General features: G+C 47.6%; 1 protein-coding gene across 5 annotated transcripts in view; it reads left to right on the top strand.

Moving 5' to 3' along the window:
• The window catches only part of Trappc9 (trafficking protein particle complex 9), a 471,619-nt gene that overhangs the window by 353,075 nt on the left and 90,827 nt on the right, over positions 1-27,717 (top strand). For all 5 annotated transcript variants that reach the window (XR_001781576.1, XM_006521527.4, NM_180662.2 and 2 more), the window contains 2 exons: positions 14,507-14,660; positions 22,791-22,881. Coding sequence is in view for 4 of the 5 variants with exons in the window: in XM_006521527.4 (XP_006521590.1) it covers positions 14,507-14,660; positions 22,791-22,881 (245 nt within the window). In the remaining variant the exon portion in view is untranslated. The remainder of the gene's footprint in view (positions 1-14,506; positions 14,661-22,790; positions 22,882-27,717) is intronic.

Genomic DNA, 27,717 nt, shown 5'->3' with positions numbered 1-27,717 from the left:
GCTTCCCAGTGTGTGTTAGGTGGAGAGAGGTGGGCAAGCAAGCCCTTGCTGGGGTATGATGGGGGCCTCTCCTACCTTCTGACCAACCTTCACCTAGTGACTCGCCTTATTTGAAGTGCTCCTTCATCCTATGCCCACCCCATGCTCATGGCTGGATCTGTTATCCCCCAATGGCCCAAGGAGTCTCTCTTCATCTGAGAAGGTTCCCCCATTCCCTGCTAGGCAGGCCAGAGCAGTGAGCCCTCCCTGTATAGAAGACAGCACAGGTATGCACCTTTCCCATTCTCCATCCCTCCCAGCCGCTGCAGCCCTAGAATTCTCCTCCCAGGCTTCTGGGATAGAAGACTCTGAGAGATGACCTCAGATGTCTCTCTGTTGCCTTCATGCTGTCTTCTCTGCCCCAACAAAGCTCATACAGTTGTTTGTTTGTTTGTTTGTTTGTTTGTTTTGCAGGGATGCTTTCTGCTTGTCCATTCTTCTGCTAGTTGGAGCTGTGTTCTTCCCATTGTTAGATGGGGACTGTGAGCCTCAGAGCCACAGCTCAGGTCACAGTTCAGCTGCCTGCTATACCTACAGGGATGGATCCCTATGTAGGTGAATGCTGGCCCTTAAAGGCCCAGGTCCAAAGGCCCATGGAGCTGGCCCAGATTGTCTGCTACCAGCAGCAGAAGAGGCCCCTTTTCTGGTCTCCAAGGTGGGCCTGACCATTTGTCCTGCCTTGGAATTACTCAGCTGGTAAAGGCAGCTTCCTGTGGGTGGAAGAATGAAAGAGAATTGCTGAGCGTGTTAAATGATGTCTCAGACCAGGACTGATTGTTAAGTGAAGGATTTAAGGCTGTGAGTACTGCTCAGAGTGCTGGAGACCAGTCAGCAGCACTAGGTCCAAGACTCAAGAGTGGCATCAGGGGGTCCAGGTTGCCAGTGCCTGTGAAAATTGGCATGAGTTGGCACGGATTGTTTGTCATGATTGCAGCCATTGTTCATTGGTACACGCTCCTGCAAGCAGCTTGTCATCTGTACATGCTCCTGCTATCTTGCAATTGCTTGTTTCTCTCTGCTTCTCTCCCTTCTGCTCTCCCTTCTTTTCCTCCCCTCTTTTCTTTCTCCCTTCCCCCTCACTGAACTTGAAGGCAAGGGATTCAGTCACATTTACCTAAAATAGTGGCTGTTGGTATGCGCACATCTTACTGAATGAGTCACTGCAGGCAACGACACAGCTTAATCCATTTTGGGTTTGGGGATAATTTTCAGAAGTGATTTCTACTCAGCATAACTTCCCATGTACGTTTCTGGAATTTACTACCAGCTAAGGTTGGGAAAATGTGGGTAGAAAGCCATTATGATAAAATCAGGTACATTTACAAAAGCAGTAACGGCACTTCTTAACCATGTCCAGGCAGAGGCAAATGTCTTCTCTAGTCCGCCCCCTATCTTTCTCCGTGCACAACATCCCCATATGCTGTCACCGATACCAGGGTATGAGTAAGCCGGAGTTCAGGTGGATCATGCAGTTTACGTAGATGCACACGACAGGGGAAGGTGGAACTAGATTTTTTTTTTTTTTAAATCAGTCCCAAACCAATTGCAGACACCAGTTAGATCTCAGGGGTGTCTAATCTGATCCCCAAGACCTGTTGCAGGATGAATAGAAGACAAAGCAAGGGATCAGTGGTGAAGAAACTGACCAGCAAGCAGAAACCCCAGAAGCCCATGTTTGAGATGAAGTCAGCTTTGGTCCTAGGGAGGAAGGATCCAGCCATGCTGTGGGCCATCTGGGAGACGCCATGAAGAAATGTCACCTCACCACTGGAGGTGAATGGGGCATGGTATTTGGGGGCCTAGGTCTGGCCCTGTTGTCTCTATGAGCCCACTGGCAGGGTCCTGCTCTGACCGGGAATACAAGGTGTGGACCGGCAGCTCTGCTTTTGTTCAGACTATGTGGTGCATGGATTCATGGGAAACCTTTCCTGCAGGAAAGACACACTCTCACTTGGAAGGGCGGTTCTCAGGACAACTATCGCACAGTTTCCTTAGAGTTTTACATATTTCTGTTCTCACTAGGCCATAATTCTAAAAACATTGGAAGGGGTTTTTGGTTACAGACTTTCCTGAATCAGAACAAATGGGCGAGGTAGACCCAGGGCCTGGTACAACCCAGAGCACCTCTTCGTAGATGTGCACCCAAGGAATTGCCTGACAAGGCAGACTTACACACTGGTCAGGAAGAACTGTCTTCAGACATCGGCTCAGACGCCTAGTGACATGCATGGATGGGCAGCTGAGGGACTAGAGAAAGATGGCTCCTGGGTCAGAGGCGGGAGATGCTTCTGGAAGGTGCAGCTTTGTACTAGGTCCCAAGGAGCAAGCTCTTATATTCTGGAGAGGAGGTACAGGGAGTTCCAGGAAGAAACCTCATAGTTTTTTAACTAATTTAAGCTAGGTAACAGGCTGTCCCTAAATGTCAATGAAGAAAAGCAGAAATGGATGCCATTGCACAATACACATAGCAAGGGGTTGATGAAGGCTTGGGAACTTTCCTTATGTGCCCTTTCCATCCCAAGAATCAGGCTGGCTGGCTGGCCTCACCTTGTCCTTGTGGCATGGTAGAGAAAACTTACTTAACACTCAATGGTCCAACACCATCCAACATAGCCAGATGTCCTTCTGCTTGGACAAAGCCAGGTGGACATCCTGGTGAGTGAGGTGTGGCAGTGTTAAAGATCCTCCATATGACAGTCCCATGGCTCCTGGGCCACCCTAGGGGTCTTCAGAGCTGCATTGTCCATGAGCAGGCCTTCCAAGGGCTGTCCTTCATGGAAGTACATGAAGCCCCATGGCTGGCGCTACGCTTTTGCACTCTTTGGCCTTTTTCCTCAGTTTGAATTGTGTTGTTGCTCTCTGGTGCTGCTGCAATGCTTGACAGATTCTCTGTGAAGAAGGGAAAACCTTCTGCATAAATCATCTTGAGTAGCATTTTCTAATTTGGATCATGGTGAAACAACTCTGGACGATTTTTATTCTTTATTTTCGCCATGGTTCCTCTGACAGGCCATCGTGAGCTGCCAGAATGTAATCTATCAGAGTCATATATTTTCAGGGTGATATGGGTTTAATCCCTCACCGAGGCAGTCATGTTTCTCTCCCTCTTCTGCAGCACAGAACTTGTAGTGCTTAATAACACCATGATAAGATAGGACAGTCAGAATCTCGGATTTAACGTGATGGGCTGGAAAATGACCAGTAACCATGTTCTTTTCTTTGTCTGGGTCTTCTGTGACTATTTGGACACAGTGCTGTGGTCTGGCTGTTTCAGTCTGGAGTCCCTGTGAAGCACCAAGAGAAAGCACACTTTCTAGACCAAGAGACCCCAGGCTCAGACCTGAGCTTTGGCCAACTTTGGAGCGTGCATTTGTTTAAGTTGTTCAAAGAGGGGACTGGGCTATGTGGCTTTCACGATTCCATGTGGCTATAATATAATGTACCCAGTAGGCAGCTGTCTCATGTGTACAGGCCTTGGGGAAGGAGTGCCATCCATCCTAGAGATCCCATTGGTCAAACTCTGCCTGAGCATTGCCACTCTCCCTGCTTTCTACTGTGTAGAATTGGGTTGTCAGCTATCTCCCAAAGTGGTTGTGGGGTTTAGAGGCAAATTCAAGACCAGTGTCGTTGGCACTTGATACACAGAAGTACTTCCTTATTAATTTTCTCATCCGTTATATTGGAAAACAGCCTGGCAATGTTGAATGAGTTCCCAACTTCACAGCTTCTGGGTATAAAAGAAGTAGGAATGATCTGGAAGCTCCTTTTGATGCCTGTTGGGCAGCCTGGCAGTTAGCAGGGCAAGAGTGGTGGCTTCTGGTGCTTTGTATTTGTGGGGGGTCAAGACTACCTTTGCATATTAATCCACCACCAGTACCTTTTGTCTTTTTAATGTCTTGGCTAGAGAAAAAAGGATGTGAGAGGTTACAGCCAGCTCCCTTGAAGGCTGCTTTCCTTGTGCCACAGTGAATGCAAAGCAGAAGTTCCTTTCCAAGCCTTTGATCTAGTCATTAACTCCCTTGTATGTAATCCTGAACTAACCAGCTATTCTACCCACCCCACAGTCTGCAGAATAATTTCCTATACATTTAGCTCTGCTTGCCTTTGCTCACAGTCCATGTCAACTACAGGTTGGCTGCAGCTCCAGCCCCACCACTACACGATACAGCCTGTCCCTTTGCTGCTGTCAGAATGGAGAGCATGGCCAAGGCTCAAGCAGCTCTTCCCAATTACCACCTCCTCATCTGTCCCTCTGAGAAATGATAGCTGTGAGTGCTGGCCAGCACTCATGATGCTCAGACCCTTTGGCATGTGCCTGCTAGAGAAGTTTAGGGAAGTGACTACTGGTCTGTCCCCAGCATCAGACTTCCACTTGGTAGCTTTGTGTGTTGTCCAGTTTGCCACAGAACAAGAGGAACGCTGAGCCATAGGGGGATGGCTACACCTTCTTGCAGATGAATGGGCCATGCTTTTAGACTCCAGAGGATACTGAGACTCAAAAGCAGAATGGGCCATGTAGGAAGGCAGGAAGAGCAAATTCTGGGAGTTCTGCTCTGCTCTGCTTGCTCAGCCATGGCTTTCCTTGAGTACTCTAGGGGACTGTACAGCCTTGACTGACAACAGTATCCAGCAGTATCCTTACAGCCCTCCATGATGGATGCCTGTACCAAGGTCCCTAGAACTGGAGGGTCTGTACAGAAGCTTGGCTTCAGACGAGACACACTGTACTTGTTCTAAAGGTAATAAGTAGAGCCTGAAGGTCAGGAAGGAAAAGGCAGCAGCCTGAGGACTCTTGTCAGGAGACAGACTGGCTGCCTGAGGACTCAGGAAAGATTGAGCTTTGCCACCTCGAAATCTGACCAGTACTGTTCCTGAGAATGGCTGAATACTTCTGCTGCTGAAAGAGCCTTCTTCTAAATAGAGTATCATACTTTATGTTTCACTGTGACGTAATGAGCTCTGTGTGTTCACTCCTCTGTGTCCTGCAGCACAAAACTTAGAGATGCCACTGTTTTGGATGAGTGACAGACACATCAAAAGGACTGTTAACAGAGTTTTAAGAGAATCATGTATACATACATATATACATACATGTATATCTGTTTGCACACATATTTTCTATAAAAAATGAAATTGCAAAATTTGTAGGCAAATGGATGATACTAGAAAAATTATGTTGAGTGAGGTAAGCCAGACTCAGGAAGACAAATGGCTCCTAGCTTCAAATTCTCCAGTATGACTATACAACATAGAGAATCCACAGAAACTAGGAAAGTGCATGGGGAGCATGAAGGGAGCACACTTTGAGAGGGGACTAACAAGATATAGGCAATATGAGATGGGGAATAGAATAGCGGGGAATGGGCTCAGGGTGGGGAGAGAGTAGGGAAATCAGTACAGAAGGAACAGTGACAAGGGGCAGATAACACCAAGGTTGGTTGATAAAGCCTCAAGAAATTATTTTATATTTTCCTAAAATTATTTAAAATATATTAGTGTATATATATGCCTATATGCATAACATACATGTGTACACATGTGTATACATACATAACATACATATGTACATACAGGCATACATAGCATACAGGCATACATAACATACATGTATACATACATACATGCATACATACATTCATATGGAAGCAATACCATGTGGGTGAACAATGGTTCCCCACAAAAACCATGACTGGAACTTGTAATATGTACAATTTCGCTGATGATGCTGGACCCCAGCATCATCTCTTGTCCTTGCTGACCATCGCTTTATGTTCTTTCATAAAGCATCTGCCTATAAAAGAGTCTCACCTATCTTCTTTTAAGCTGGCTTCAGTACTCACTGAGTTTAAGCCGTCTTTATATAGTCAGGTATAGGCTTCTTTGTCCCCAACTTGCTTTTGAAGATAGATGTCTGAGGTTTTGCCGAGGCTCTGCTTCTCCTGCTTTCTACCCCCACATGTGTATCTTCACTGCATGCACTGTCCCTGCCACTGTTCATGCTCTGTCGTGAACTCTTCCTGTTCTAGGCTGTGCCATGGTGTTGGTATATGGGGCATAGATCTCGATCTATTCTTCCTGGCCTCTGCTGGGTTGCTTGCAGCCCATCCATACTGTGTAACTCAGAGGAAAGTCCAGAGCTCACCTGTGTGCTCTGGGAGCCAACTCCAGTTCTCTTGTCAGCGCCTATGTTGGCTTAAATCTGCCTTTTCAGGTTGTAGCCTGAAGTCTGTGCAGAGTTACACACAGGATTAGAATCTTTCCAACCCCCTTTCCCAGTGGATACACCATAGAGCCGGTATGCACTCCAGCTCAGGTCCTGGCATTTCTAGGTAGGAAGATATGCTTCTGTTGAAGCTGAACTGTCATTTTGTTTGGCTGGGAAAGACAAGACCAGTCAGAAGGTGCTCAGTGGATGTGCTTCAGCACCAGTGGTCTGGGACAGTTGTGTCAGGTGACCAAATTGTGCCCTCACCCACACAACACTGCTTTCTCCCATGTGCTTTCTAAGAGAGCCAAATGGAATCCCAGCGAGAAGAAAGTGTTCAGATGCTGTCTTATGCACAAGCTAGGCAAGTGAAAGTGGGGCTGAAGCGCCACATACCAGGAGCAGGGCTGTGGGATCAGGATCAGGGTTTGGGGTCTGATGCCAGTGTAGAGATGCCAACAGGTAGGACCAGGGTGCAGGTGGCAGGGATTGCTGTCCAGAGATGCTGTACAGGTCCAGAGTACAGAGACAGGGGCTTTGAAGTCTAGACTCAGGAGAGTGGACCAAATGTCATTGTGACCCCAGTGCGCTCAAGGACTTCCCTAGAGTGTCTTTATCTTCATCATCACCAGCACCAATTTAGGTGCCTTTGGAATAAAAAGTCAAGGCCTGAGCACCAGGACTCCACTTCTCTCCATCCATACCTCGAGGTCAGTCTTTCCCAGATCAAGGATCAAGGCCACAGCCACTCACCTCTTCCTGTCTCTAGTATAAGTTTACTCCAGAGCCAGCCCATTCCTTCACACTCCACGAGGAGGATTCAGTCCTATTTAGAGTCTTCTGCAGCCACAGCAGCGATAGACGTGCTGTGGTACTCACTTCTAACCCTGAGAGGCTTCAGCGTGTGGACCCTTGCCTGTGGTTGTTTCTTGCTACACACCACTGTCCAGCTCAGAACTCCATTCAGCTTGTGCTGAGACCACTGTCCTCCAGTTCCAACCCTTCCTCTCTTACTCATGTGATCTTGGTGTATGGTCATCACTGCAGGAAGCTTTCTCCATCCATCCACCATGTTTCTCAACAGCTATGTGCTCCTCAGGAACCCTAGTTTCCTTCACAGTAAAGTGGGAGTGCAGCAGTGTCTGCCGCTCAGGGACTCAGAAAGCTGAGTACGAGTGACAAGCAGTCAGTGTTCTGTCTGATGGGCTGCCCCAAGCTCTTCTGAGATGAGTGGAGAACCTACCAACAGTTGGAATTGTGCCTGGTCTATAGGAAGAGCAGTATCTCTTCAGTCATGGTGCCCCCCTCAGTGGGCTTTTTCAGCCTCATTTTTCCCTTGCACCATGCCTCTCAAAATGAATTTTGACTTTCTGGAAATGTATTTAAAATTTGATTTTCTAAATCCGTATGGCCTTTCTACATATCCATATCCTATAAATATATTTGGTATTTATGCTATTTGTTGATGGTAATGAGGATGCTATCTTATATACATGCTAATTAGGCACTTTCCAATTTGTGGAGCCCTCCGAGAATCTCAAGGCTTGGGATATTTTGGTTGAACATGGTCCTTGGCAAGTACTCCAGATTGATCTTTGCCCAGGGTCTGTGCCACTCCCTACCTCTCTGCACCCAGGCCACTGGAGTATATGCCCACTTCTCTCACTCCATCACCCCCTGACCCTGATCCAGGACAGCAAATCACATACGAGGCCCAAGTCCTGCTGAAGAGCAACTAGCAGCTGCTATGCAAAGAATGACGGCAAGGGGGAGACTGATGCCTTCATGGAGACCCCAGGGAAGGGGGCTGAGGCCTGTGCCAGGTGTGGGGGAGAGGGAGGTGGGTGGGAACAGGCCCACAATGGTGAGATGCAGCAGGCTCAGGTACACACAGCTGCCACCTGATCAGGCTTCGAGGTGTCCAATGATCAGGCTTCCAGCTAGCTGTGGAAGGTGAGGCATGGACAGGTGGAAAGGAAGAGGTTCTGGGGAGAAGCAGGCTTGGGCCTGCGTTTAGATTTATTGGGGGAGGTGCCAGTGAGAGCATGTGCTGGAGTATCGGGATAGACAAACCTTCTAAAAGTTGCTCTGCTAAGCAGCAACAATAATGAAAAGACACACAGTCTCAATGAAGTCTGGCCATCTCCATTTTGATATATGTGTGTGTCATTTAAGACTCAGCAACCAGAGCTGGAGAGATGGCTCAGTGGTTAAGAGCATTGACTGCTCTTCTGAAGGTCCTGAGTTCAAATCCCAGCAACCACATGGTGGCTCACAATCATCTGTAATGAAAACTGATACCCTCTTCTGGTGTGTCTGAAGATAGCTACAGCGTACTTACATATAATAAATCTTAAAAAAAAAAAGACTCAGCAACCAGGATATTTCTCTGGTCCACAACAGTCATGGCCAAGGTAACCCATGATGCTCATGAGCCAGATGTACACACATCTGGGCTCAATGCTAGGGACCAAGTGGACGTTGGCTAGACCCCTGTGATGCTCAGTAGGGGCATAGCCTTGTGTCACAGAGAGACTTTGCCCTACCAGACATAGGAGCATGTCTGCCTCTTCAGAGCTCTCATGACCCCCCATGTACTACTGCTCCTGTGGCCACACACAACTTAGGCCTACTTTCCTCTTCCATTGGATATAGTCCATGATAGAGGGATGTCTCTAGGAATGAAATGAAAGAACAGTGGGACCCCATCATGTTGGGGATGGGGACAGTGTGGGGGCACACATACACAGGCAGTGAGTGCCTGGCAGCTGTTCTCTTGTCCAGGCCTGTTCTGGGCCTTGCTTCTGTTTTGCCACTCTGCTAGGAGCTATACTTAAGTGCTAGCATACAGGAGAATTTGTATCCTAATACTGAAAGATACCCGTACAAGAGCAGTGATCCATCTTGGCAAGCTTAGTAGGTTCAGCACCACTCACAGGGGACTTTCCTACTAAGGATTTTTTTTTTTTTCACTTCCATGGAGAGTGGACAATGGGAGCCTTGTAGTCCTTCCATTCTTGTTCTGTTTTCATTTCTCTTCTGGGTTGGTACATGACAGGATCCCAGGATATGGTGCAGTGCGTTTAGCCGTTCTGGGGGCTGGGGGAAGCATTTGAGATTTTGATCCCATTGGTCTGCTGGCTTATGTTTTTTTTTTTTTTACATCTACTTATTTATTTTGCATGTATAAGTGTGTGCATTTGTGTAGGTTTTGCATGCACACATTCCTATGTGTACATTTGTTTATGTGGACACATAAATACCAGAACATGCACGCCTGTGGAATCCTAGGACAGGTTGCAGGAGCTGGTTCTGCCCTTCTACGGGGTGATCCCAAAGACTGAACTCAGATGATCAGGCGTGGTGGCAAGTGCCTTTGCCTGCTGAGCCATCCCACCAGCTAGCTGACTTTTTTGGCTTCTGATTTGCATGACGAGGGAAGCACACGTCCTTCTTAAAGCCAGAGCTCAGATCCTTCCATGGAGCATGCTTGCCTTCTTTCTTCATTTCCATGCTAGGGCACAAACTACCAGAAGGCCTCCAGGTCTTTTCTCTCTGGCTCTTCAGCCTCCCTGGATTTTGAATGAGAGAATGATGTGTCCTGTGTGTCCTGGCCCTGCCTGCCTGATGTGAGCTAAGTGGATTCCAGCTACTTCCTTCCCTCTTTGCAACAGCATGAGGCTCAAAGGAAGCTTGTCTTCTGCCGTGGAAACAGATGTACTCTTAAGTTTAGTATCTAGACAATTCTGGTGTCACCTAGAATTGGAGAAAGAAGCAGGAACTTACCTGGATCCTGCAATGCACATAGGTCCTCTGGCCTCCTTTGGGTGGTGTTTTTCCCCCAGCCTAGTGAGAAGAAGGCTCTTTACCCAGGCTCCATGGGAAGGCTAAGCAGCCCTCAGGCCTCCTTAGCCATATAAACCAGAGAGCTGGGTTCCCCGTAGTGAAATAGAAGCTTGGAGGGACATCTCTGTTGAGCTGCACATGTCCTAGCCTGGCCTCATTTAGACGAAATGACTCTGCAGAAAGCTTGTATAGACCAGGACAAAGCTCAAGCCAGTGAGTTTCAAGTAGACCAAGGCATTTCTCAGACTTCCCAGGAATAACAGGAAATCTGCCAAGAGTCCTATAGACATTTTAATCTCAATAACAATGTCTGCAGAATCCTTAAGCAGGCTGGAGAAAGCTACAAAACCTCTGCTTAGAAACAGCAAGTCTGGGGGATGCGGAGAGTTTCTGGTGCTGGTGGAGACAACATCCACCATGCTAAGCCTGGGGTTCCCAACAGTTGTGATTGTATGGCTAGCTGCTCCTTGAGTTGTCTTTATCCAGTATCTGCTTTGTGTTGGGTTCTGCTAGTGCCAATAGGAAGAACACAGCGTTGCCCAAGTGAAGGGAGATCGCAGTGGGCAAGACACCTGAGATGAACTTCAGTGGAATAATGCCTACGACAGCCTAGGACACTGAGGGGCAGTAATACACAGGCCCACTAGCATTTGTGTGGCATTTCATACCATACAAAACATCTTTAGCTAGCCCATTTTGATCTTCAACCTAAGTTCCTATAACAGCCATAATCTTTTCTAAAAGCTCTGTTGACGCAGCATACTGTCCGTCCACTTGAAGTGCACAGCATTCCAACACATTCAGAGACCGATGCAGCTGCCATCACAGCCCATTTCAAAACATTCTCCTTACCCCCCCCCAAAATAACAGCTATAATATTTTTGAGTACCAATTACACAAAGTAATCCAGTGCTCCCAGATCCTGCATGTGGGATGCAGAAGACAATTGTGTGGCTGCCTCTGGTGACCCAGCTTCTATGTGAAATGAGGAGGAGTCCAGACTGTGTGACCCCCTCCTCCTCAGGTCTGTCTTCCCCTCCACCCAGCTTTCCATCTATGAGAAACAACCCCGGATCTGTGGTATCCCTTCATGTAGTTGAACTGTTTACCACTGTGTGTTCCTTCCTCTCTCTGCTACACCACCGAGACTGTGGGGAACAAGGCCACGCACCATGTTGTTCTTTGTTCACTAGGGACCCTGTTGTCCTACAAGCTAGTGGCCCCATCTCAATAGGAAGGCTCCTTCCTTGGTACTCAGGCATATGGGAATATGAGGGAGGAGCTTGCGCTTCTCTTGACAGAGATGCTCCCACGTCCTGTCCTCACACTTCCCAGAGGGCTTTGTGGGAGCAATGTCAAATGCTGGTCACGGGAGACATGAGTATGTTTTCCCCTTAATACACAGCAGATGTGTGTGAATTTTAGACAAGTGCTTACCAGTGTCTAAGGGAGTATTCTGGGGTTCTGTGCTGGCAATGAGGGGCTAGTACAGACCCCACTGCAGGCTGAAAGCCAACAGACAGGCAGGGACTTCTCAGGGAACATTGTGTCTAGCTGGGCCTTCAGGGCAAATGGAGTTGGCTTAAGCTTAACACTTCTCAGAGTAATACAGGTTATTTAGTGCAGGAGAGAGGGAGAGGGAAAGGGGGAAAGGGAGAGAGAGGGGGAGAGGGAGAGAGGGGGAGGGGGAGAGGGAGAGGGAGTTGGGAGCGCAGAACACCTTTAGAGTGGCATTTTTCTTTAAAAATGGGAAATATCCGAGTGTTTAAACATAGGGGAATTAAGATTCTTATACCAAATTTTACAAACTTTTTAAAAAAATGACACTAGGGACCAAAACCAAGACTTTGTGCATGTGAAGCAAATGTTGTGCCAATGAGAGACACATGTTTGTTTATTGGTTTGCTTAGTGTAAGGAGGTCCAGGTGCATATCCCTCCACACCTATGGAAGTAGGGACCACTTTGGGGAGTCAGTTCTTACCTTCCACCATGGGCTTGAGGACTCAAACTCAGGGCGTCATATTTATGTAACAAATGCTTTACATTTCTTTTTAAAATGTCTTACCTAGTGAGACAACTACTACCAGCAGTATTCCACCTGTCTTAGTTAGGGTTTTACTGCTGTGAACAGACACCATGACCAAGGCAAGTCTTATTAAAAAAAAAAAAAACAACCAACATTTAATTGGGGCTGGCTTACGGGTTCAGAGGTTCAGTCCATTATCATCAAGGTGGGAGCATGGCAGCATCCAGGCAAGCATGGCACAGGCAGAGCTGAGAGTTCTATGTCTCCATCCAAAGGCTGCGAGTGGAAGACTGACTTCCAGACAACTAGGGTGAGGATCTTATACCCACACCCACAGTGACACACCTATTCCAACCAGGTCACACCTCCAGATAGTGCCACTTCCTGGTTCAAGAATATACAAACCTTCACACCACCCCTCCATTTTTTTTTAAAGATAGTTTTACTACATAGCATGGGCTGTCCCTGCACCTGCTCTGTAGCCCAAGCTAGCTTGAAGTCACAGTCACCCTGTCTCAGCCTTCTGGGAGCCGGGATTTCAGACCTGAAGCATACCAGACTATATGGACTAATTTTTAGTAGTGTATGTTCATAGAATTGTCTCTTAAGAGAATGCAATAATGATTTCCAGTCCTGTGCATGTGTTGTTTATAGAGTGACTCCTTGGATTTTGCTAGATGTGTAGAAAAAAATTGTAATCACACAAAAATACAAATACTTCCAGAAGAGATTATGGAATTAATGTATTAATTAGTGTTAGTATTGTATATCCTTAGTCTTTAGTTTCCCTTTTTGTGCTTTGTTGTTGTTGTTGTTGTTGTTGTTTTGTTTTCCAAGATTTTATGATAAAGTGCTTACTTAAGTAGTTAGAAAAAGATCCACAAAAGTATATTTAACTTTAGGGCACATTCTTACTATCTGTGTGGACTGGTTCCCCAGTGGTGACTCTGGCCCCTGGGCCACCAGCCCTCCAGGTCCAACTCTGAGCCAAGTTCCGTGGACTTACTGAGTCTTCAGCAGCCTTTCCTGGAGCCAGCATAATTTGGAGTCTATGGCATTGGTTGTGATCCGGAAAAGCCACAAAAGTAAAGGTGGTTTTACTGACAGATTTGGCCACTGAGAATCTAGCAATAGTTTCTACATCCACCTTTACTCATTAGCTGATTCACTGTGAGTCCTGTTTGGGTTAGGAGCCAGAGAGCGTAGGAGTCCTCATGAATAGGCGCTCCCTATCTCTCTGTCCCCCTTCTAATATCCATCCATTGCACCTTCACTGAGTGCCTGTTGTATGCTTGGAGAGACCAAGAGGTGACACTTTAGACATCAGGTGACCAACTGCTGCCCCGTGGTAGGGACCGGCACCAGACAGTTCAGAGGATCTGGAAGAGAGAATGTTGACTTTCAGTGTCAGGGGAGACTTTTAATCTGCTCTTTCTTCCACCCAGAGGATTATTTACTGAGTTGCTGCTGTGTCCTGGACATTATTCCATACCTGGGGAGCCTGGTCACCAAGACCAAGTGCATCTCTGCCCCCATAGAGCTAATCTTCGTAGAACTGAGATACAGTTAACTAACGCAGAGATAAATCTTGAAGCTCTTGATAAATGCCCTACAAGAAATAAATGGAACGCCTCAGGAGGGGACAGAATAGTCTCCTGGGACTGGGATGAGCTGGGGAGGAATTTCCCAGCTCCTGCTTCAGGGGTGAGAAGGGCTCAGCCATGCCATGGCTTAGAACATCCTGGAGTTAAACACCAAGGCAGAGCGTCTTCTGCATCTTGGGAATGCTTAGAAAGTCAATGGGACCAGAAGGCAATGGGAGCGCCGGGTTGAGAACAGGCAGCTTTGACCAGAGAGCTGAAGGGAGGGGCCCGCATGTCTATGGCTGGGAAGCTACAGTGGGAAGGTGGGGGCCATGGCAACTGTGCGCAGGGTGTAAGTGTTGGCTCCTGAGCCTATTTGGCTGCACTGCAGAGTCTAGGCAGGCAGAGCTTAGGGTGCAGGTCCCTAGGGTCCAGTAAGGCCAGCATGCTCTATGGATGTTCAGAAAGGAGCTCTAGTCATGACCCAGAGTGCTGTATGAGCAGTGTGTTTCCCCTAATGTGCCACACCCCATTGTGAAATGGAAACCTTCACCTGGGGCGATGCAAGACTTCTCAGAGGTCTAAATCTGTGGATGTAGCTCCTTCGGAGCTGTGTGTTGAGCCAGCTCTGCAGTCAGGGCCACCTTGGGAGTCATTATTTCATTTTCTGGGCATGAATCTGTTAGGAATAACTAGCGATAATGGTTCATCAGACTGTCTCATGCTGGCATGTGCTGACTCTCCAACAGCTCCGGGAAGAAATTGCCCTGCTGATTAATTCTCCACTGTTTTCTCTCTCCTCTCAGAATGGCTATTCAAGTGGACAAGTTCAACTTTGAAAGTGTCCCAGAATCCCCCGGAGAGAAGGGACACTTTGCAAATCTGAAGCAGCTGGAAGAAGAGAGACAGGAGGCACGAGGCCTGGAGATCAGCAGCAAGCTGGACATCCGCTGGAGAATTCTATCCTTTTCAGTGTCTTCCCCATAGGCCCAGGGCACACCCTGATCCTGACTCGGGCTTCTGACCCCCACACAGGGAGCCAAGAGGGGCTTAATAAGTACTGAGCTTCAACTACAGACAGCTTCAAATGGCATGGCAGGATATGGACCATAGGGCTGGCATTTTCTTAGCGTATTCACACTTCAGAGGGCCTACTTAATGAAGTATTGATCCTGAGTGGGTAAAGGTCTTGTTGGGGCCAGTGGTATTCCTGACTTTGGATCTCATGTTTCTGTTGAGGGCTGGTATTCATACTAGTGACAGGTCCTAATGGCTGCTTATCAGTGCAGGACTTGAGCCATCCTCTGACTGACAGTAGGCAATGTGTATCCAGTCATCTGGGCACCAACATGGTGTTGTACAACCTAGCAGATGTAAAGAAGCTCTGTAGAAGGGGTGAGAGGCTTTTCTGTGGACTATGCTGTGGAGAGGGACCATGGTATGAAATGCTTGTGCCCACGTGGGCCATGTGGTCAGAGGTCAGCTGAGTGGGTGGAAGAACCCCGAGTGCTTCTGTGTGTCGGTTGTCTTGGCAGCCTCTTTAGAGCACCCACTCAGTTCGTCAGACATTTGAGGGGACTGTTAGCAGTGGGTGGAAGTTTATCAAAGGACCAGAGGTAATGCCCAAAAAGTACCACAGCATGAGAGTGAGGCTTATTCAGACTGTCAGGAAAAGAAATTCTAATGTACATGTCTTCCCATCATCTCCTTCATGTGTAGACTCTGTGACTGTCATTATGGTCAGACTGTGCATCTAGACTAGAATATTCTAGAAGATGTAGTCATCATGCTGTGCTTGTGCCAAAGATTGTGCTGAGTCCTAGGAACAGTGTGAGGAGCACTTTCAGACCCAGGCCCCAGTATAGACTGTGATCCCTAGCACACAGGTATGGAAACTATGAAACTATGAGGTGGAGCTTTCACTTCAGTGATGCAGTCAGCCAAAAAACTGCTGCTTATTGTCCCACTCTGGCTACCATGATGGTCAAATGAAGTGATTTATAGCAGCACATTTAGTCTGAACGGAAACCAACCTCCTTCAGAGCTAGTCTACAGAGACTATCTATGGCTGAAGCAGGCAGGGGACAAGCCTGGAGCACCCATGCCATCATCCCTTGTCCCCACTGCTGTGCGTTTGTTGAAAGTGTCCCATCATGGGTGGGGTCTCTCATCTTAGAGGATTCCCTTCCACCGAGCAGGGTGTTTGGGGGTAGCAAGCACCTCACCTGCATGCCACTGTGAGTGTCTGTGTTGTTCTGGCAAACACTAGACACCCTCTGCACATTGGCAGGGTCACCAGATACTTGTGGTTTCACTGCCCCGCACGGCTTTTAGGCACAGAGCCCTGGGCTTGATTAACTCCAGGCAGGACAACCCACCTGAGGCTGTGCTGGGTCTTGTTATATTTACCCTTTGGGGTTGCTGCTTCCCATAGGGAGAAGGACCTGGCCCTGCTTCACTTGACACTGAGGTGTGGCTGAAACGTCTCCACTGAGTGGCTCAGGCTGTTCTAAAGTCTTTCTAATAGGCTTCTCCAGGATGCGTCTTAAGGGAGCTCTGTGTACTCATCTAAAACAAACAAACAAACAAACAAACAAAACAAAACAACAACACAAACTAAACCTCTTTAAACAAGACTTTTAAGACCCAGTATGCTATGGTTTGTTTTTTTTTTTCCCCTAATAGTCAGTCATGCTTGGGCAATAGTTTTATCTAGACGAATTCTAATACAAACTGCTCCTGTCATCAGTGTAGTTGATGCCTTGATCATCCTAAGTGAAATGCAGGGAATCATTTGCTATCTGTCTCCAGAGAGTTCAGCTTTCAGAGCTGTTGGTAATAACTTGGTTCAGGGGTCTTTCATCTTGCCCAGTGCAGTGCAGAGGCTTGGCAGCTGCACATTTTGTCAAATCACTTCTGCTGTCTGACCTGTGATGGGCAGAGGAATGTGGTGGCATGAACACAGATCGATTGCTGCCCACCGCCAATCCTAATACGTCTATATGTGCCTTAGAACTGCTTGGAAGGGAATCAAGGAAACACATGGATAAGGTAGAATTTGTGTTTGACCAACCAGAGTGTGTATGAAAGCACATTCCATGGATATCATGGCAGGCCTCTGTGTGTGCACATGAGCGGGCATGCACTGTGTCTGTGTGACTGTGTGTGTTGAACATGTACACAGTCTGTGAGCTCTTAGCACTCACTAGATGCCAGTTTTTTAGTCAGGTTTATTTCCATAGATTGCTAATTTATTTAGTGCCCTCCCCATAAAGGGCTGTGCTATTCCTGCAGGTGTTCTGATACCAAGTTATCGTACAGCTCCAAAACTCCATTCAATTTTCAGACAGAGGACATGCCAGATATTAAAGTGATAAGGACAAAACACTGCACTTGTTCTTAGCCAGCAGCTCTAGAGACTTTTACAATAGCTCTCTGATGTAGTTGTTTACCTTGGGCCACTAATGAGAAAAATGAGGCCCATGAGTTTCACCTGCTCAAAGTTCACCCAGCACGGCCTACGGGGACTTAGGCTGCCCTCAGTGCTATGCTTTCAGCTCCATCCAGGAGTCATGTTCAGGCCTCCCCTTCTGCCATGGCCTTCCCACTAACCACACTATTCAGAGGAACTGTGGAGATGGCCTCATTCCTTGGGCAAACTGATAATGAGCACCTGCTTGCCTTCCACTTATTTCACTGTCTCTTCTTCATAGAGCTCAGTTGCAGGTGCCTCTGGACATCTCCCTGGACAGGGTGTTTTCAGTCCAGTCGGCCATGGGAGCTTTGCCAAGATGCCAGGCCACTTACCAAGATGAGAAAAATGGAACAGATTTTAAGAAATTAGTGATGTAAGTTAGAAAGTCAAGCAAGAGGTTTGCTTATCACTTGTAGGAGTCTCTCCATTAGTATAATTTCCCTCTATGATAATTTGCTAGCTTTCTTGAGTGCTAGTAGGGCTGGGCTGCATCCTTGCACCTGTGGCACTTCACGCCTGAGCTGCTACATGAGATAGGGCCCATGCTCTGAGTCATGGTGGTTAGGTACAAGGGAGGATGACACATACTTATGTGTGCTGTTCAGATAATGTGTTGCTTCCTGCCCTCGCTCTCACTTCCTGCTGCCTGAAGCACTTTGTACCTCATTTTCCTGGTGAACACTCCACCCATCTTCTAGAGGTATGGGATCTGAGACAACTTCTGGGTCTACCACACTCCAGGAAATCAACCCTTCCTCTTCTGGCTGTCCCAACATAGTAACTATAACCACCTTGCCCAATATAAAATCCATTTGAGCTTGCCATAGTCTGTGGATGGCTTGTATGTTACTGGAGAGAGCCACCTGGCTCATGAAGCATACTCCTGTTCCGGAAGGTTGACAGGGAAGTCTAACACCCCGGCCGGGGCTTGGAGAAAGCCTCTGTAAGTAGGCATGGGGATTTGTGTTCCACAGCAAATCAGGCATGCTTCAGCACCACGGAGAGCTCTCTGCTGGGCTTTCCCCAGTGAGGGTGCTGACCCAGCTGTTTGCAGGCTCTGATCATACCCCACCTGTGGGCAGCAGTGCCCTTGCAGCAGAGCAGAGGCTTTGATTCCTGGGTTCCAGGTTAACAGCGAAGCATTCACATGATGTGTCTAGGAGTGTGTAAAGCACTGTGCAGACTGAAGGCGCAGGGTTACCCTGCTTACACTAAAGCCTTTCTGTTTCCTCCACAGGCCTGAGGATTTGGGGGTGGTGGGGGTGGTGAGCCTTGGCTACAGAGTTAGACCAGACTGCAGAGTAAGTTCGTCTCTTAAATAAAAAAAGAGCACAAAACAAAACAAAAATACCAGATATACACACATGAAAAGCAATGAAGTAGAAGAAACAGCTCCTGTCCACAGCTAGCATGTTCTGATGTCTGCATTTGAAAATAGTATCAGAGAATATGCATGGTGAGTGTTTACCTTGGGCCCCTCCCATAGGAGGGAATTTTGGAAATTTCTCTACAAGAACAATTCTGTCACCATTGTAATTTATCTTTCGCCCCAAATGCCAAGATGTGCATATTAAGAGTTAGCTTACTGCCTGCACTACAGTGTTATGTCATAGGCAGGTACCTTGGCTGACAGCTTGGCCACTTGCAGATTTAGGCTCAGGTACCAGACAGCTTTTGGGCTGCAAGGAAGAGGCTGTGTACACACAGGGTGTCAGCTTTGTTAGCTCAACTTTACCTGCTGTGGGTCACATCTGAAAGTAAATGAATTCAGAATTTGTTAGGAAGAATGACTTCCTGAGACCAGTGGCACAGACTCCCTGGCTCTTCTTCTCTTGTCCTAGTTTATCAGGGGAATGGGCTCTGCTTGTGTGCCAGGGACACTGCTGCTGCCCACCTTGGTTCAAGTTTTTAATAAATAAGTAATGTTTCACCTTATGAGGTTTTAATCTCATGTCATTGACTATAAACCTTGGAATGAGTTATGAAGGAAAGCTGAAAGAAACAAATACAAAAGTGAGCATTAAAAAAAAAAAGCAAAACCACAAATGTTTAAAAGTTTTGCAGTCAAGGTTCCCTCCTTTCAGACTGGGATGGGACACTATGGGACCCACCTTTGCCCACACACCAGCTTTCATTCTTAATGCGGCCCACTAACAAAACTACTACCTTGGTTTAAATAGGTGCACATAGTTAGAAACTTCTGGGAAGTAGTTGGTTTACCCACATGCCCTGTCCCCGCCCCTCCTCCCACAGGGATCTCCTTAGTCTACTCCCTAAGTAAACTTTGAGAACTGCTCTCAGACATGAGCAATAGCCAGCCTTATTTTCTAATGTAGCAGTTTTGATATATATGGTGGCACCACGAGACATATACCCATGCTTTGCCTGGACAGAAAGCATACTTCTCAGCTTCAGCTTTGGCCAGTGCACACACCTGTGCTCCCAAGCAAGCCATTTCCCTTTCTGTAGATGCCATATGGCGACAGCTCAGATGACAGAGCAGAATGGCTCATCGTGGCCACTGTGCCATCATTAAGCAGCCTAGAACTGAATTCCTGAACTCCCTGGCTTCTGGTTTTTCCAGTATAAGCACCTCATACATCTGATTAGAAGGAATGGGTAGCACCCTTACTGTAGCCCTAACCAGTGTCCTTCCCCATTGGTGCTCACTGGGTCACCATTGCAGCATCTCCCACTACTTCTTCCTCGAGGACTTGAGGCATGAGCCCAACCCAAAAGCTGTAGTTATGCTCTTTCTGCCAGCCATCAACTGCACACAACATCAACTCCTGTCTTTGTTTAGAGTAGACCACAGCACATCCAGCAGGGATTTGGTCAGGAGCTTAGAAACTGGAGAACTCTTTTTGCTGTTGTTGTTTTGCTCTTTGTTTACTCATTTGTTTGTCTGTTTGGTTGGTTTTGGTTTTCTTGAGACAGGGTCTCGCTGTGTAGCCCAGGCAGGCATGGAAGAATTCTTGACCTTCCTGCCTCAGATTCTCAAGTGCTGACATTACAGACAGCCATGTGCCACCATGCCTGATGTGTTGGTGAGTGGTCACAGGAATGCTTCTGACTTCTATAGTCACGTTGTATGGCTGGGGAATCCCACATGGGTACCTGCTAGGGACTGCGCAAGGGGTTCACTACAGAGGTGGCACCCTCAGCCAAACTGTTGGTTAGGGCATTGTGGTAGCTAGGGAAAATAAATTTGGCAGTGGGCTACTCCAGGAAAAACAACGACCCCTCAGAGCCGTTGAGTTGTGTGTGCAGTGACCTTAGTGTCCTTGGACCAAGCAATGACCAGCAGCACAGCTTCCCAAGTGGTCTCTGAACCTCTCCCAAGAAGGGGAGCTTCAGTTTTTACTGTCTGGCGGGGAGTTCTCTCTTCCATTGCTTTTTGGGCTCATGCCTCTGCTTCTGGAGCCCTCCCTCTCCCCGTTTCCCTCCCGTTCCTTCCAGCGACTTGGCTCAGATGTCCCTTCCGCTGGGCAAGTTCCCAGTCTCTGCACCTGGCTTCAGCCCCTCATATTCCCTAGCTCCTTCTCTTAATTGCAGAGTCCCTTCCTTCCGTCAGCATGTTTTTATTTATCTTTAATTTACCATCTTAACCGTGGTGAAGCCTACAGCAGCCTCCCCCACGTGCATCTTGGGAGCTTCTCACATTCTCCAATTGGAACCAGACCAAAAGCCTCAACTCCCTATCCCTTAACCCCATCCCTGGCAGTCAGGCTTTTCTTCTGCCTGTTGCTATGTATACCTGTACTTGTATGCCTGTACTTTCTACGTTTTGGCACTATGAGCAGCACAGCCAGGAACATGGCATGCATCTGTTTTGTTTGGCCACTACTGGAATTGCTGGAGGTCAACGTTTTCTGTTTGCAAGACCATGTCTCTCTTGCATACTTGCGACCCTCCAAGACTTAGGTTACAGTCTTAATTCAGTATCTCTAGCGGCCTGCCCTGTTCCTCCTTGTTGAACTAGCCAGAGAGTCCTCACTCCCAGGACCAAGCAAGAGGATTGAAAGTGCATTGCCAAGTGCTCACCAATAATAACAGCACTTCAGCAAACCTGCCCTGGGTGGTAATGAGATGGAGAGAGTAAGAGCATGCGGAGGGATCTCCTTAAGGGAGAATTACGTATGGAAGAAAGCTTTGCTAAGCGGTGCTGGAAGACAGGGATCCTTCAGGAGGTAGAGACACAAAGCAGGGGCTCACTCACTGAAGCAAGGCATGGGAGGGATTCCCCAGAGAGGAGGGAAGCAGGATCCTACTGACAACAGGAATGTTTACTAGTGCGTTCTTGGGCTACGACCTCCTCAGGATGAAGGAAGCAAATGAGGAGAATCAAGGGGGAAGGCGCAAGGTGCCGCATAGAAAGAGGCAGTGCTTGTGGTACCAGGGAGCTAGTCTAGAGTGGCTCGTCAGGCTTAGGTGTAGGCAAGGCTCCCTTGGCATCCTGGAGGCCAGTATGGCACCATCTCAGCCAATGCTGAGCCAAGCCTTGCTTTGGTTCACCCATGCTTTCTGGGCAGCCCTGGCTTGTGTTTCTTTCCCTAGATGCCTGGTGGGGCTGCTGGCTTCAGAGATGTGCTGCCCTTCAGAGACCTAGAAGCATGAGCCCCTTTCTCTTTCTGGCCCTGCCCCTTCTCACCCAGGCTCCTCCTGCCTCTGCCCCTTTGATTCCCTGCTTAAGAGATGTCCCCACACCACCGTTCTCAGGTTGTCACAGGCTGAATGCCAGTTTACTTCTTTTCATCTTTACCAGGTGGGCTCAGTGTCAAGCCCTTTCCTGGCACCTCTGTCCCTAGTGCTTCTCTGCCACTGGGGCCTCCTTGTCCCACTTGGTACAAGGGGCATTTTTGTTAAGCACAATAGCCTTGCCAGAGAGATGTAGGAAGTAGGCTCTCCTTCTGTTTCCAGCTATTGGCAAATGTCAGGAACTCAGTTTCCCCATTTGATTTTTGCTTGTATTTGGTGACTTTGGTTTTGTGGGAGAAGGGAGGCAAGAGGCTTGCAGATCTGCTGTGAACCCGCTCTGGGCCCTCACAGCCGTTCTCCGTATCTGCCTGCTGTCTGCATTTCCAAGCCATGATTTCTTCATCCACTGATGCTTGCTGAGAGACATTCTGACATCCTCGATTATGAACTCACTTGAGAGAGCCTGTTCACAGTAACATATGTAATTACATCAAAATGTGTAACCAGCATGAGCCCAGTACCTGTCCAGAAATGCACACTCATCCTGAACACTCAACTGCAGTCTACATGGGTTTTTTTGGGGGGAAATAACCTAAAATTTTGCCTCATTCCACCCCTCACCCCCGGCAAAAACCATTGTTAGGGCAGGATTATCCCAACAGCTCTCCCTTCCTTCTAGAACAGTCACCTACCTGACTGGATTTAGAGATGAAGAGATGCCCACTGTTCTTCTGTGTCCTCGCGTTCCCCATTCTCAGGTTGATGCCTTCACTGTTGGGTAGACTACCACTCGAGCAAAGGAATGATCTACCTACTTAAGACTCTTCTTATCTGGGGGTGTATCTGTCTAGTGTTTTCTCCATCTCCTCCAGTCCTGAGGCTCAGCAGGAACTAAGTTTTCCTTGACTGAGGCTTACCCTTCTCTGAAGCGCAGTGGTGAGGCGAGCGTGGAGGGCCTCCTGAACCAGCTCATCCTGGAACACCTGCAGCTGGCACCTCTGCAGTGGGGTGAGTACCGTGCCACCTCTTGCTTCTGGGTGGGTGGGCAGGAGGGCACCATAATGACCACCTTGGGAAATGACAGAGAAAGGAGTTCACCTCACTATGTGCTGCCTCTGCAGGCAGGCAGGCGGCTCAGTACCACGGCTAGGTCTCACCATACCCTCCTCTTAAATGGCAATTGAGTTCGGAAATGTTTGTAGCTCTTGGCTACGTCAGGTGGTCAAGGGAAGCAAGAGGCATGGCCTCCTGCTTGCTCTTCCATCATGTTCCTGGGCTGAGCTTTACAACCTCCTGTGCTGGGGTGTAGACAGTGTATTTGGCGAACTCCTTATCTCATCCTGGTCCTCCTCCCCATAAGAGGCCACCATCACCTCAACAGCCTGCTGATGGGCCTTTGTGTTCCTCTATGCTGTCCATTCTCAAGTCTTCCTAAGTCATCTTCAAAGGTAGCTTGTGACAGACACCTGAGTCTTGGTTGAGGTGATGATTGTCTTGCTATCTGGAAGTGATTTGTTTAGATTGCCTATTGGGAACAGCTATGAACACTCATGTGTAGTATTTTTTTTTCTTTCTCTCTAGTCAATAAATTGTTTTGTCCCAGTCTTAGACTCTTCCTAGTATCTATGTTGGACTGCCCACTTCCCAAGGATGCTATGGGAGACTCTCCAGGCAGTCAGTGTCCTTAGAAGTCAGTGGGAGAGTATGCAAGTGGTCGGAAGTCAGAAGAAGGCCTGCTTAGTAGGGTAGCATGCGATGGTTAGATGGCTATGTTTCCCCACAACTGGTGATTCAGTGTTGGCCCAAGAACAACCATCTTTCAATGCTCATCCTTGGAGAGATTGAAGGTGCTGTGTTGAGCATTGTGCATGGTTCAGGGAAGAGGTTAGCCATTAAGACATGACACTTTCTTCATAATTGTCAGGAAAGTCAAAGGGCCATTATTAAAACTATTGTCCGAGAAGCAATACGTTGGAATCCAATGACAGTTTCATTAGGTGGCTGTCATATCATTGTTATGCTGGGGTATGTTCCTGTGCCCCCAAAAGCCTGTTCACTGGTATATAGGACTGTATAATTTCACTTCATTGAGTTGCCGGGCAACTCAGTTGGCTTAAATGGTGTATCATAACCATTCATTCTGTGTGAGGCATGCTGGAAATAGAGGTTGAATGGTGGGTTTCATAACCACAGCAGTCCATCTCACAATCTGTTTCTGTCATCATACTAAGGTTTAAGCAAGCTTCCATAAGTCAGCCAATGAAATTGAAATACATCTTCCATTCCTACATCATGTTACTCTAGAGGAACTCTTGAGGGAAAGAGCTTTTACTTGCTTCAGTGCCTACTATGAACTGTAATCATCCCTGGGAGGACCCCAGGAGGGTTCTTGGGAGATGGTCAAACCCCTCCTTCTTTGTGCTTCAATCTATCATAGGCTAGTCCTGTTCTTCTTAGAAGTTGAGAAGGTTTGGGTCGGGCCATTGTGAGCATGTGTCACAGGCCTACCAGCATGTGGCCAGATGCATGAGTACTGACATTTATCTAGAACAGTATATGGCTTTTGGAAGTTATGCTGAGACTCAAATGTGTCTGAGCTGAGGCCTGCAGGGGTTGTTTGTGAGGGGAAGGGTCAGATGGAATCATGGAGGGATGATGTTCTTGATCTTGGAGGGGTAAGACATTGACAGAGTTGATGCATCTTTAATCTTGGGAAACCCAAGTGGGCTGAGATCACCAGAAGCCAGGCTGTGTGATGGAAGACAAGAGAAAACCACTACCATCCACCTTCCTCACAGCTGGTCATACAGTGCCCTGTGCTTGCCTTCTGGGCTGCCAGTGTCATATGATGGGGAAGCATCTTCATCCGAGTTTCAACCCGTTTATCTCCTGCTGTATCTGTCATCTGAACAGAGCATCTCATGTGTAGAGCTAACTAGCTCAGACCTATAACCAGATTCCACATGGCTTCCTTAGGGGTAGGGCCAGACCGTTCAGGCTGTTCAAGGCCTGAGCAGTGAGAGTCTTTAGAACAGATTCCCATGGTCACTTTAAAAGAAGCAGATTGTTGTTTTGAAGTAACTGGTTTCCAAGTGTGTATCTCAGCTGCTTGGCATGGAGGAAAGATTTGTGTGCTGAGCTCCAGTATCCTTGGGCATCTGGATCTCTCTTTGAAGGGAGGAATTGCATAGGGCTTGGCCAGGTTCCTGCCTGTCCCACATGGCTCTGAACTGCTGCTGAGAGGGAGCAGTTCCAAATCAACACAGCTCCTTTTTCCCAAGTCTTGATCTTCTGATGGTATTACTTTGTGAATGTCATCTATTCTCAGATGAGAATGCAAAAAATCCACCCCCCCAAAAAAAAAAGGGAAGGAAAGAAGGAAGGAGAGAGAGAGACAGAGGCAGAGAGAGAGAGAGAGAGAGAGAGAGAGAGAGAGAGAGAGAGAGAAGAAATTTAAGAAAGTTAGGTGAAGAGAAATGAGTCCTCTCCTATCCCTAAACAACCTCTATTTTAGTTTTGTACATTTCCAAGACATTTTGTGATTCCCTGGTTTTAATTTTGTTTATATAAATGACTATGCCATTATTGTACCTTCTTATCCTTTTTCAAGCTTGACAAAAACATAAACAGTTCCCACATTATAAACAAGCCTTACACATATTGTTAAAGGCCAAACCATTCATCAAATGGAGAGAAGATGATTTAATACTTGTTCTGTTGGTGAACATGGAGATCTCTTGAAATGTTGGGTTTTTTGTTTTGTTTTGCTTTGTTTTGTAGGTTTTTTTCCACAATAGATTTTATATGCCCCAGTTTTTACCCTGAGCCTTTTCTGTTTCAGAGGGCTACAGGTTTGATGTGGATTTCCAGAAGTTGCTGGTGCTTTAGAGGGTCTTGGCAGAGAGCAAAGTCAAGCCATCAAAGTCTGTCTATGCTGGTGACAACAGTGTCAGGCACAGGCAGGCGTGTTGTCACCACAGAGCCAGGAGATAAGGGTTTTCATCCTTGCTCTGTTGTTTCCCCAGTGGTTAGTTATCCATGGATTAGGCGATTGGTCAGGTTCTCTGTGCCTCAGTTTCCTCATCTGTAATGCCAAGGGACCAACTCCTCTGTGTGGAAGGAGTACTGTCATCCCAGAGGAGAGAGGCCACCTGAGTCGCCCAAGCAAGGAGACATGGACGTGCTATTCCTGTCTTGGCTGTAGAGGAAGGGAGATGGAATGCAGATGTGACTATTTGTCTACATCCTGGCATCTGCTAGCTGTGGACCTGGGCTGCAGTGCTCCATCAGCAAAGTAAGGCTAAGGGAAAGCCAGGCCACAGGCTGGGCCAGACTCACAACAGGGCACTGCATCCTGGATGAGGTTCTTCTTCCCAAGATGCTTTCTGTCTTAGTCTGTTAGTGTCCTTAGAACTAACTAATCAATCAATATCTCTCTCTCTCTCTCTCTCTCTCTCTCTCTCTCTCTCTCTCTCTCTCTCTCTGTGTGTGTGTGTGTGTGTGTGTCTGTCTGTCTGTCTGTTTGCATATACAGACTAATCTGGTCCTTTTGAAGGAAAGAGGGGGAGGAGGGATGGGCCCACCATCCCCTTGTAGAAAACAGTGTGCCGTCTGAGTGTCTATTCTGAAGACCATCTTCTAAGCATTTCCATAGATACCCAGTGGTGGTGACTAATGGGCTAAGCTGTTTGCTGCACTGATTGGAATGTCCCACCGCTGTGCCACCCACTACCTCCTCCCTCCACTGATTCTTTTCTCTGTAGAATTCTGTGTCTTCTGAGATTCTGCAGTGATTGGTCTGTGCTGTCTCTCTGGGCCTGCAGTGAATACAGATCAGGGATGCATTGCATTGTGAAGTGGGTATTTCCAGTTCTCTGGATTCAGACAGCCTTCATGCAGATACACATGTGTGCTGAGCTCTTAGCTCTACCCTGAGGGCAGCAAACCAGGAGCAGGAATAGATAGTGCCAATTTAGGTAGTGGCAAATCCTGGGGACTTCACTGAGAGACACTCACTGCCCTGCCTTGCCTCTAAGAACATGTGACTCCCTCACATTTGCAGAGAACAGTTCAGGTCTCTAGCTCTTTGTCACATGCATTTCTTAAGACCTGCACAGGTCCCCAAGGTCGTCACTACTGTTCCTTCCGACAAATAATAATACACTCAGGGGCCAGTTATGCCTCAGGTCATGGAGATACAGATCAGGGTTGTATGGGCTGATGGATTTATCCAGTCTTTCAATCAAAACCTACTGGCCATGTTCTATAGTAGGTGCTTCCGTGTGTGCTGGAAACCCATCCCTGCCTAGGAGACATCTTCTTTCTGCTGAAGGGTAGGAGACCCAGGCTGGTCCTCAAGTTGTTTGACCACATCCTGTTGTGTGCTAGCCTGGAAGCTGGCACAAAATGTTCTGGAAGCAGCAAAAGTAGGCAGAGCTAGAGCTGGATCCCCAGTCAACATATTGAAAATGAGGCATCAGTCTACCGGGGATGACCATGGACCCCGTGGACACCAACAGAACTCACAGGCCTCCTTCGGAACAGAGCACCTGAAGGTGGCTCTGGGGCTTTCTGTGTCCAAATGATTCTTCTCTCCCTCCACATGTATTTAATCTGCATTCAATCACTGTCTTAGGATCGCTGCTGCTGCAGTGAAACACCACGACCAAAAAGCAAGTAGAGGAGGAAAGGGTTTATTTGACTTATACTTCCACATCACTGTTCATCACCAAAGGAAGTCAGGACAGGAACTCACACAGAGCAAGAACCTGGAGGCAGGAGCTCATGCAGAGTCCATGGAGAGGGGCTGCTTACTGGTTTGCTTCCTCTGGCTTGCTAGGTCTG

This window comes from Mus musculus, chromosome 15 (assembly GCF_000001635.26).
Source record: "Mus musculus strain C57BL/6J chromosome 15, GRCm38.p6 C57BL/6J".
Lineage (NCBI taxonomy): Eukaryota > Metazoa > Chordata > Mammalia > Rodentia > Muridae > Mus > Mus musculus.
Note: the sequence above shows the minus strand (reverse complement) of the source record. Positions and strands in the feature narration are given on the sequence as shown.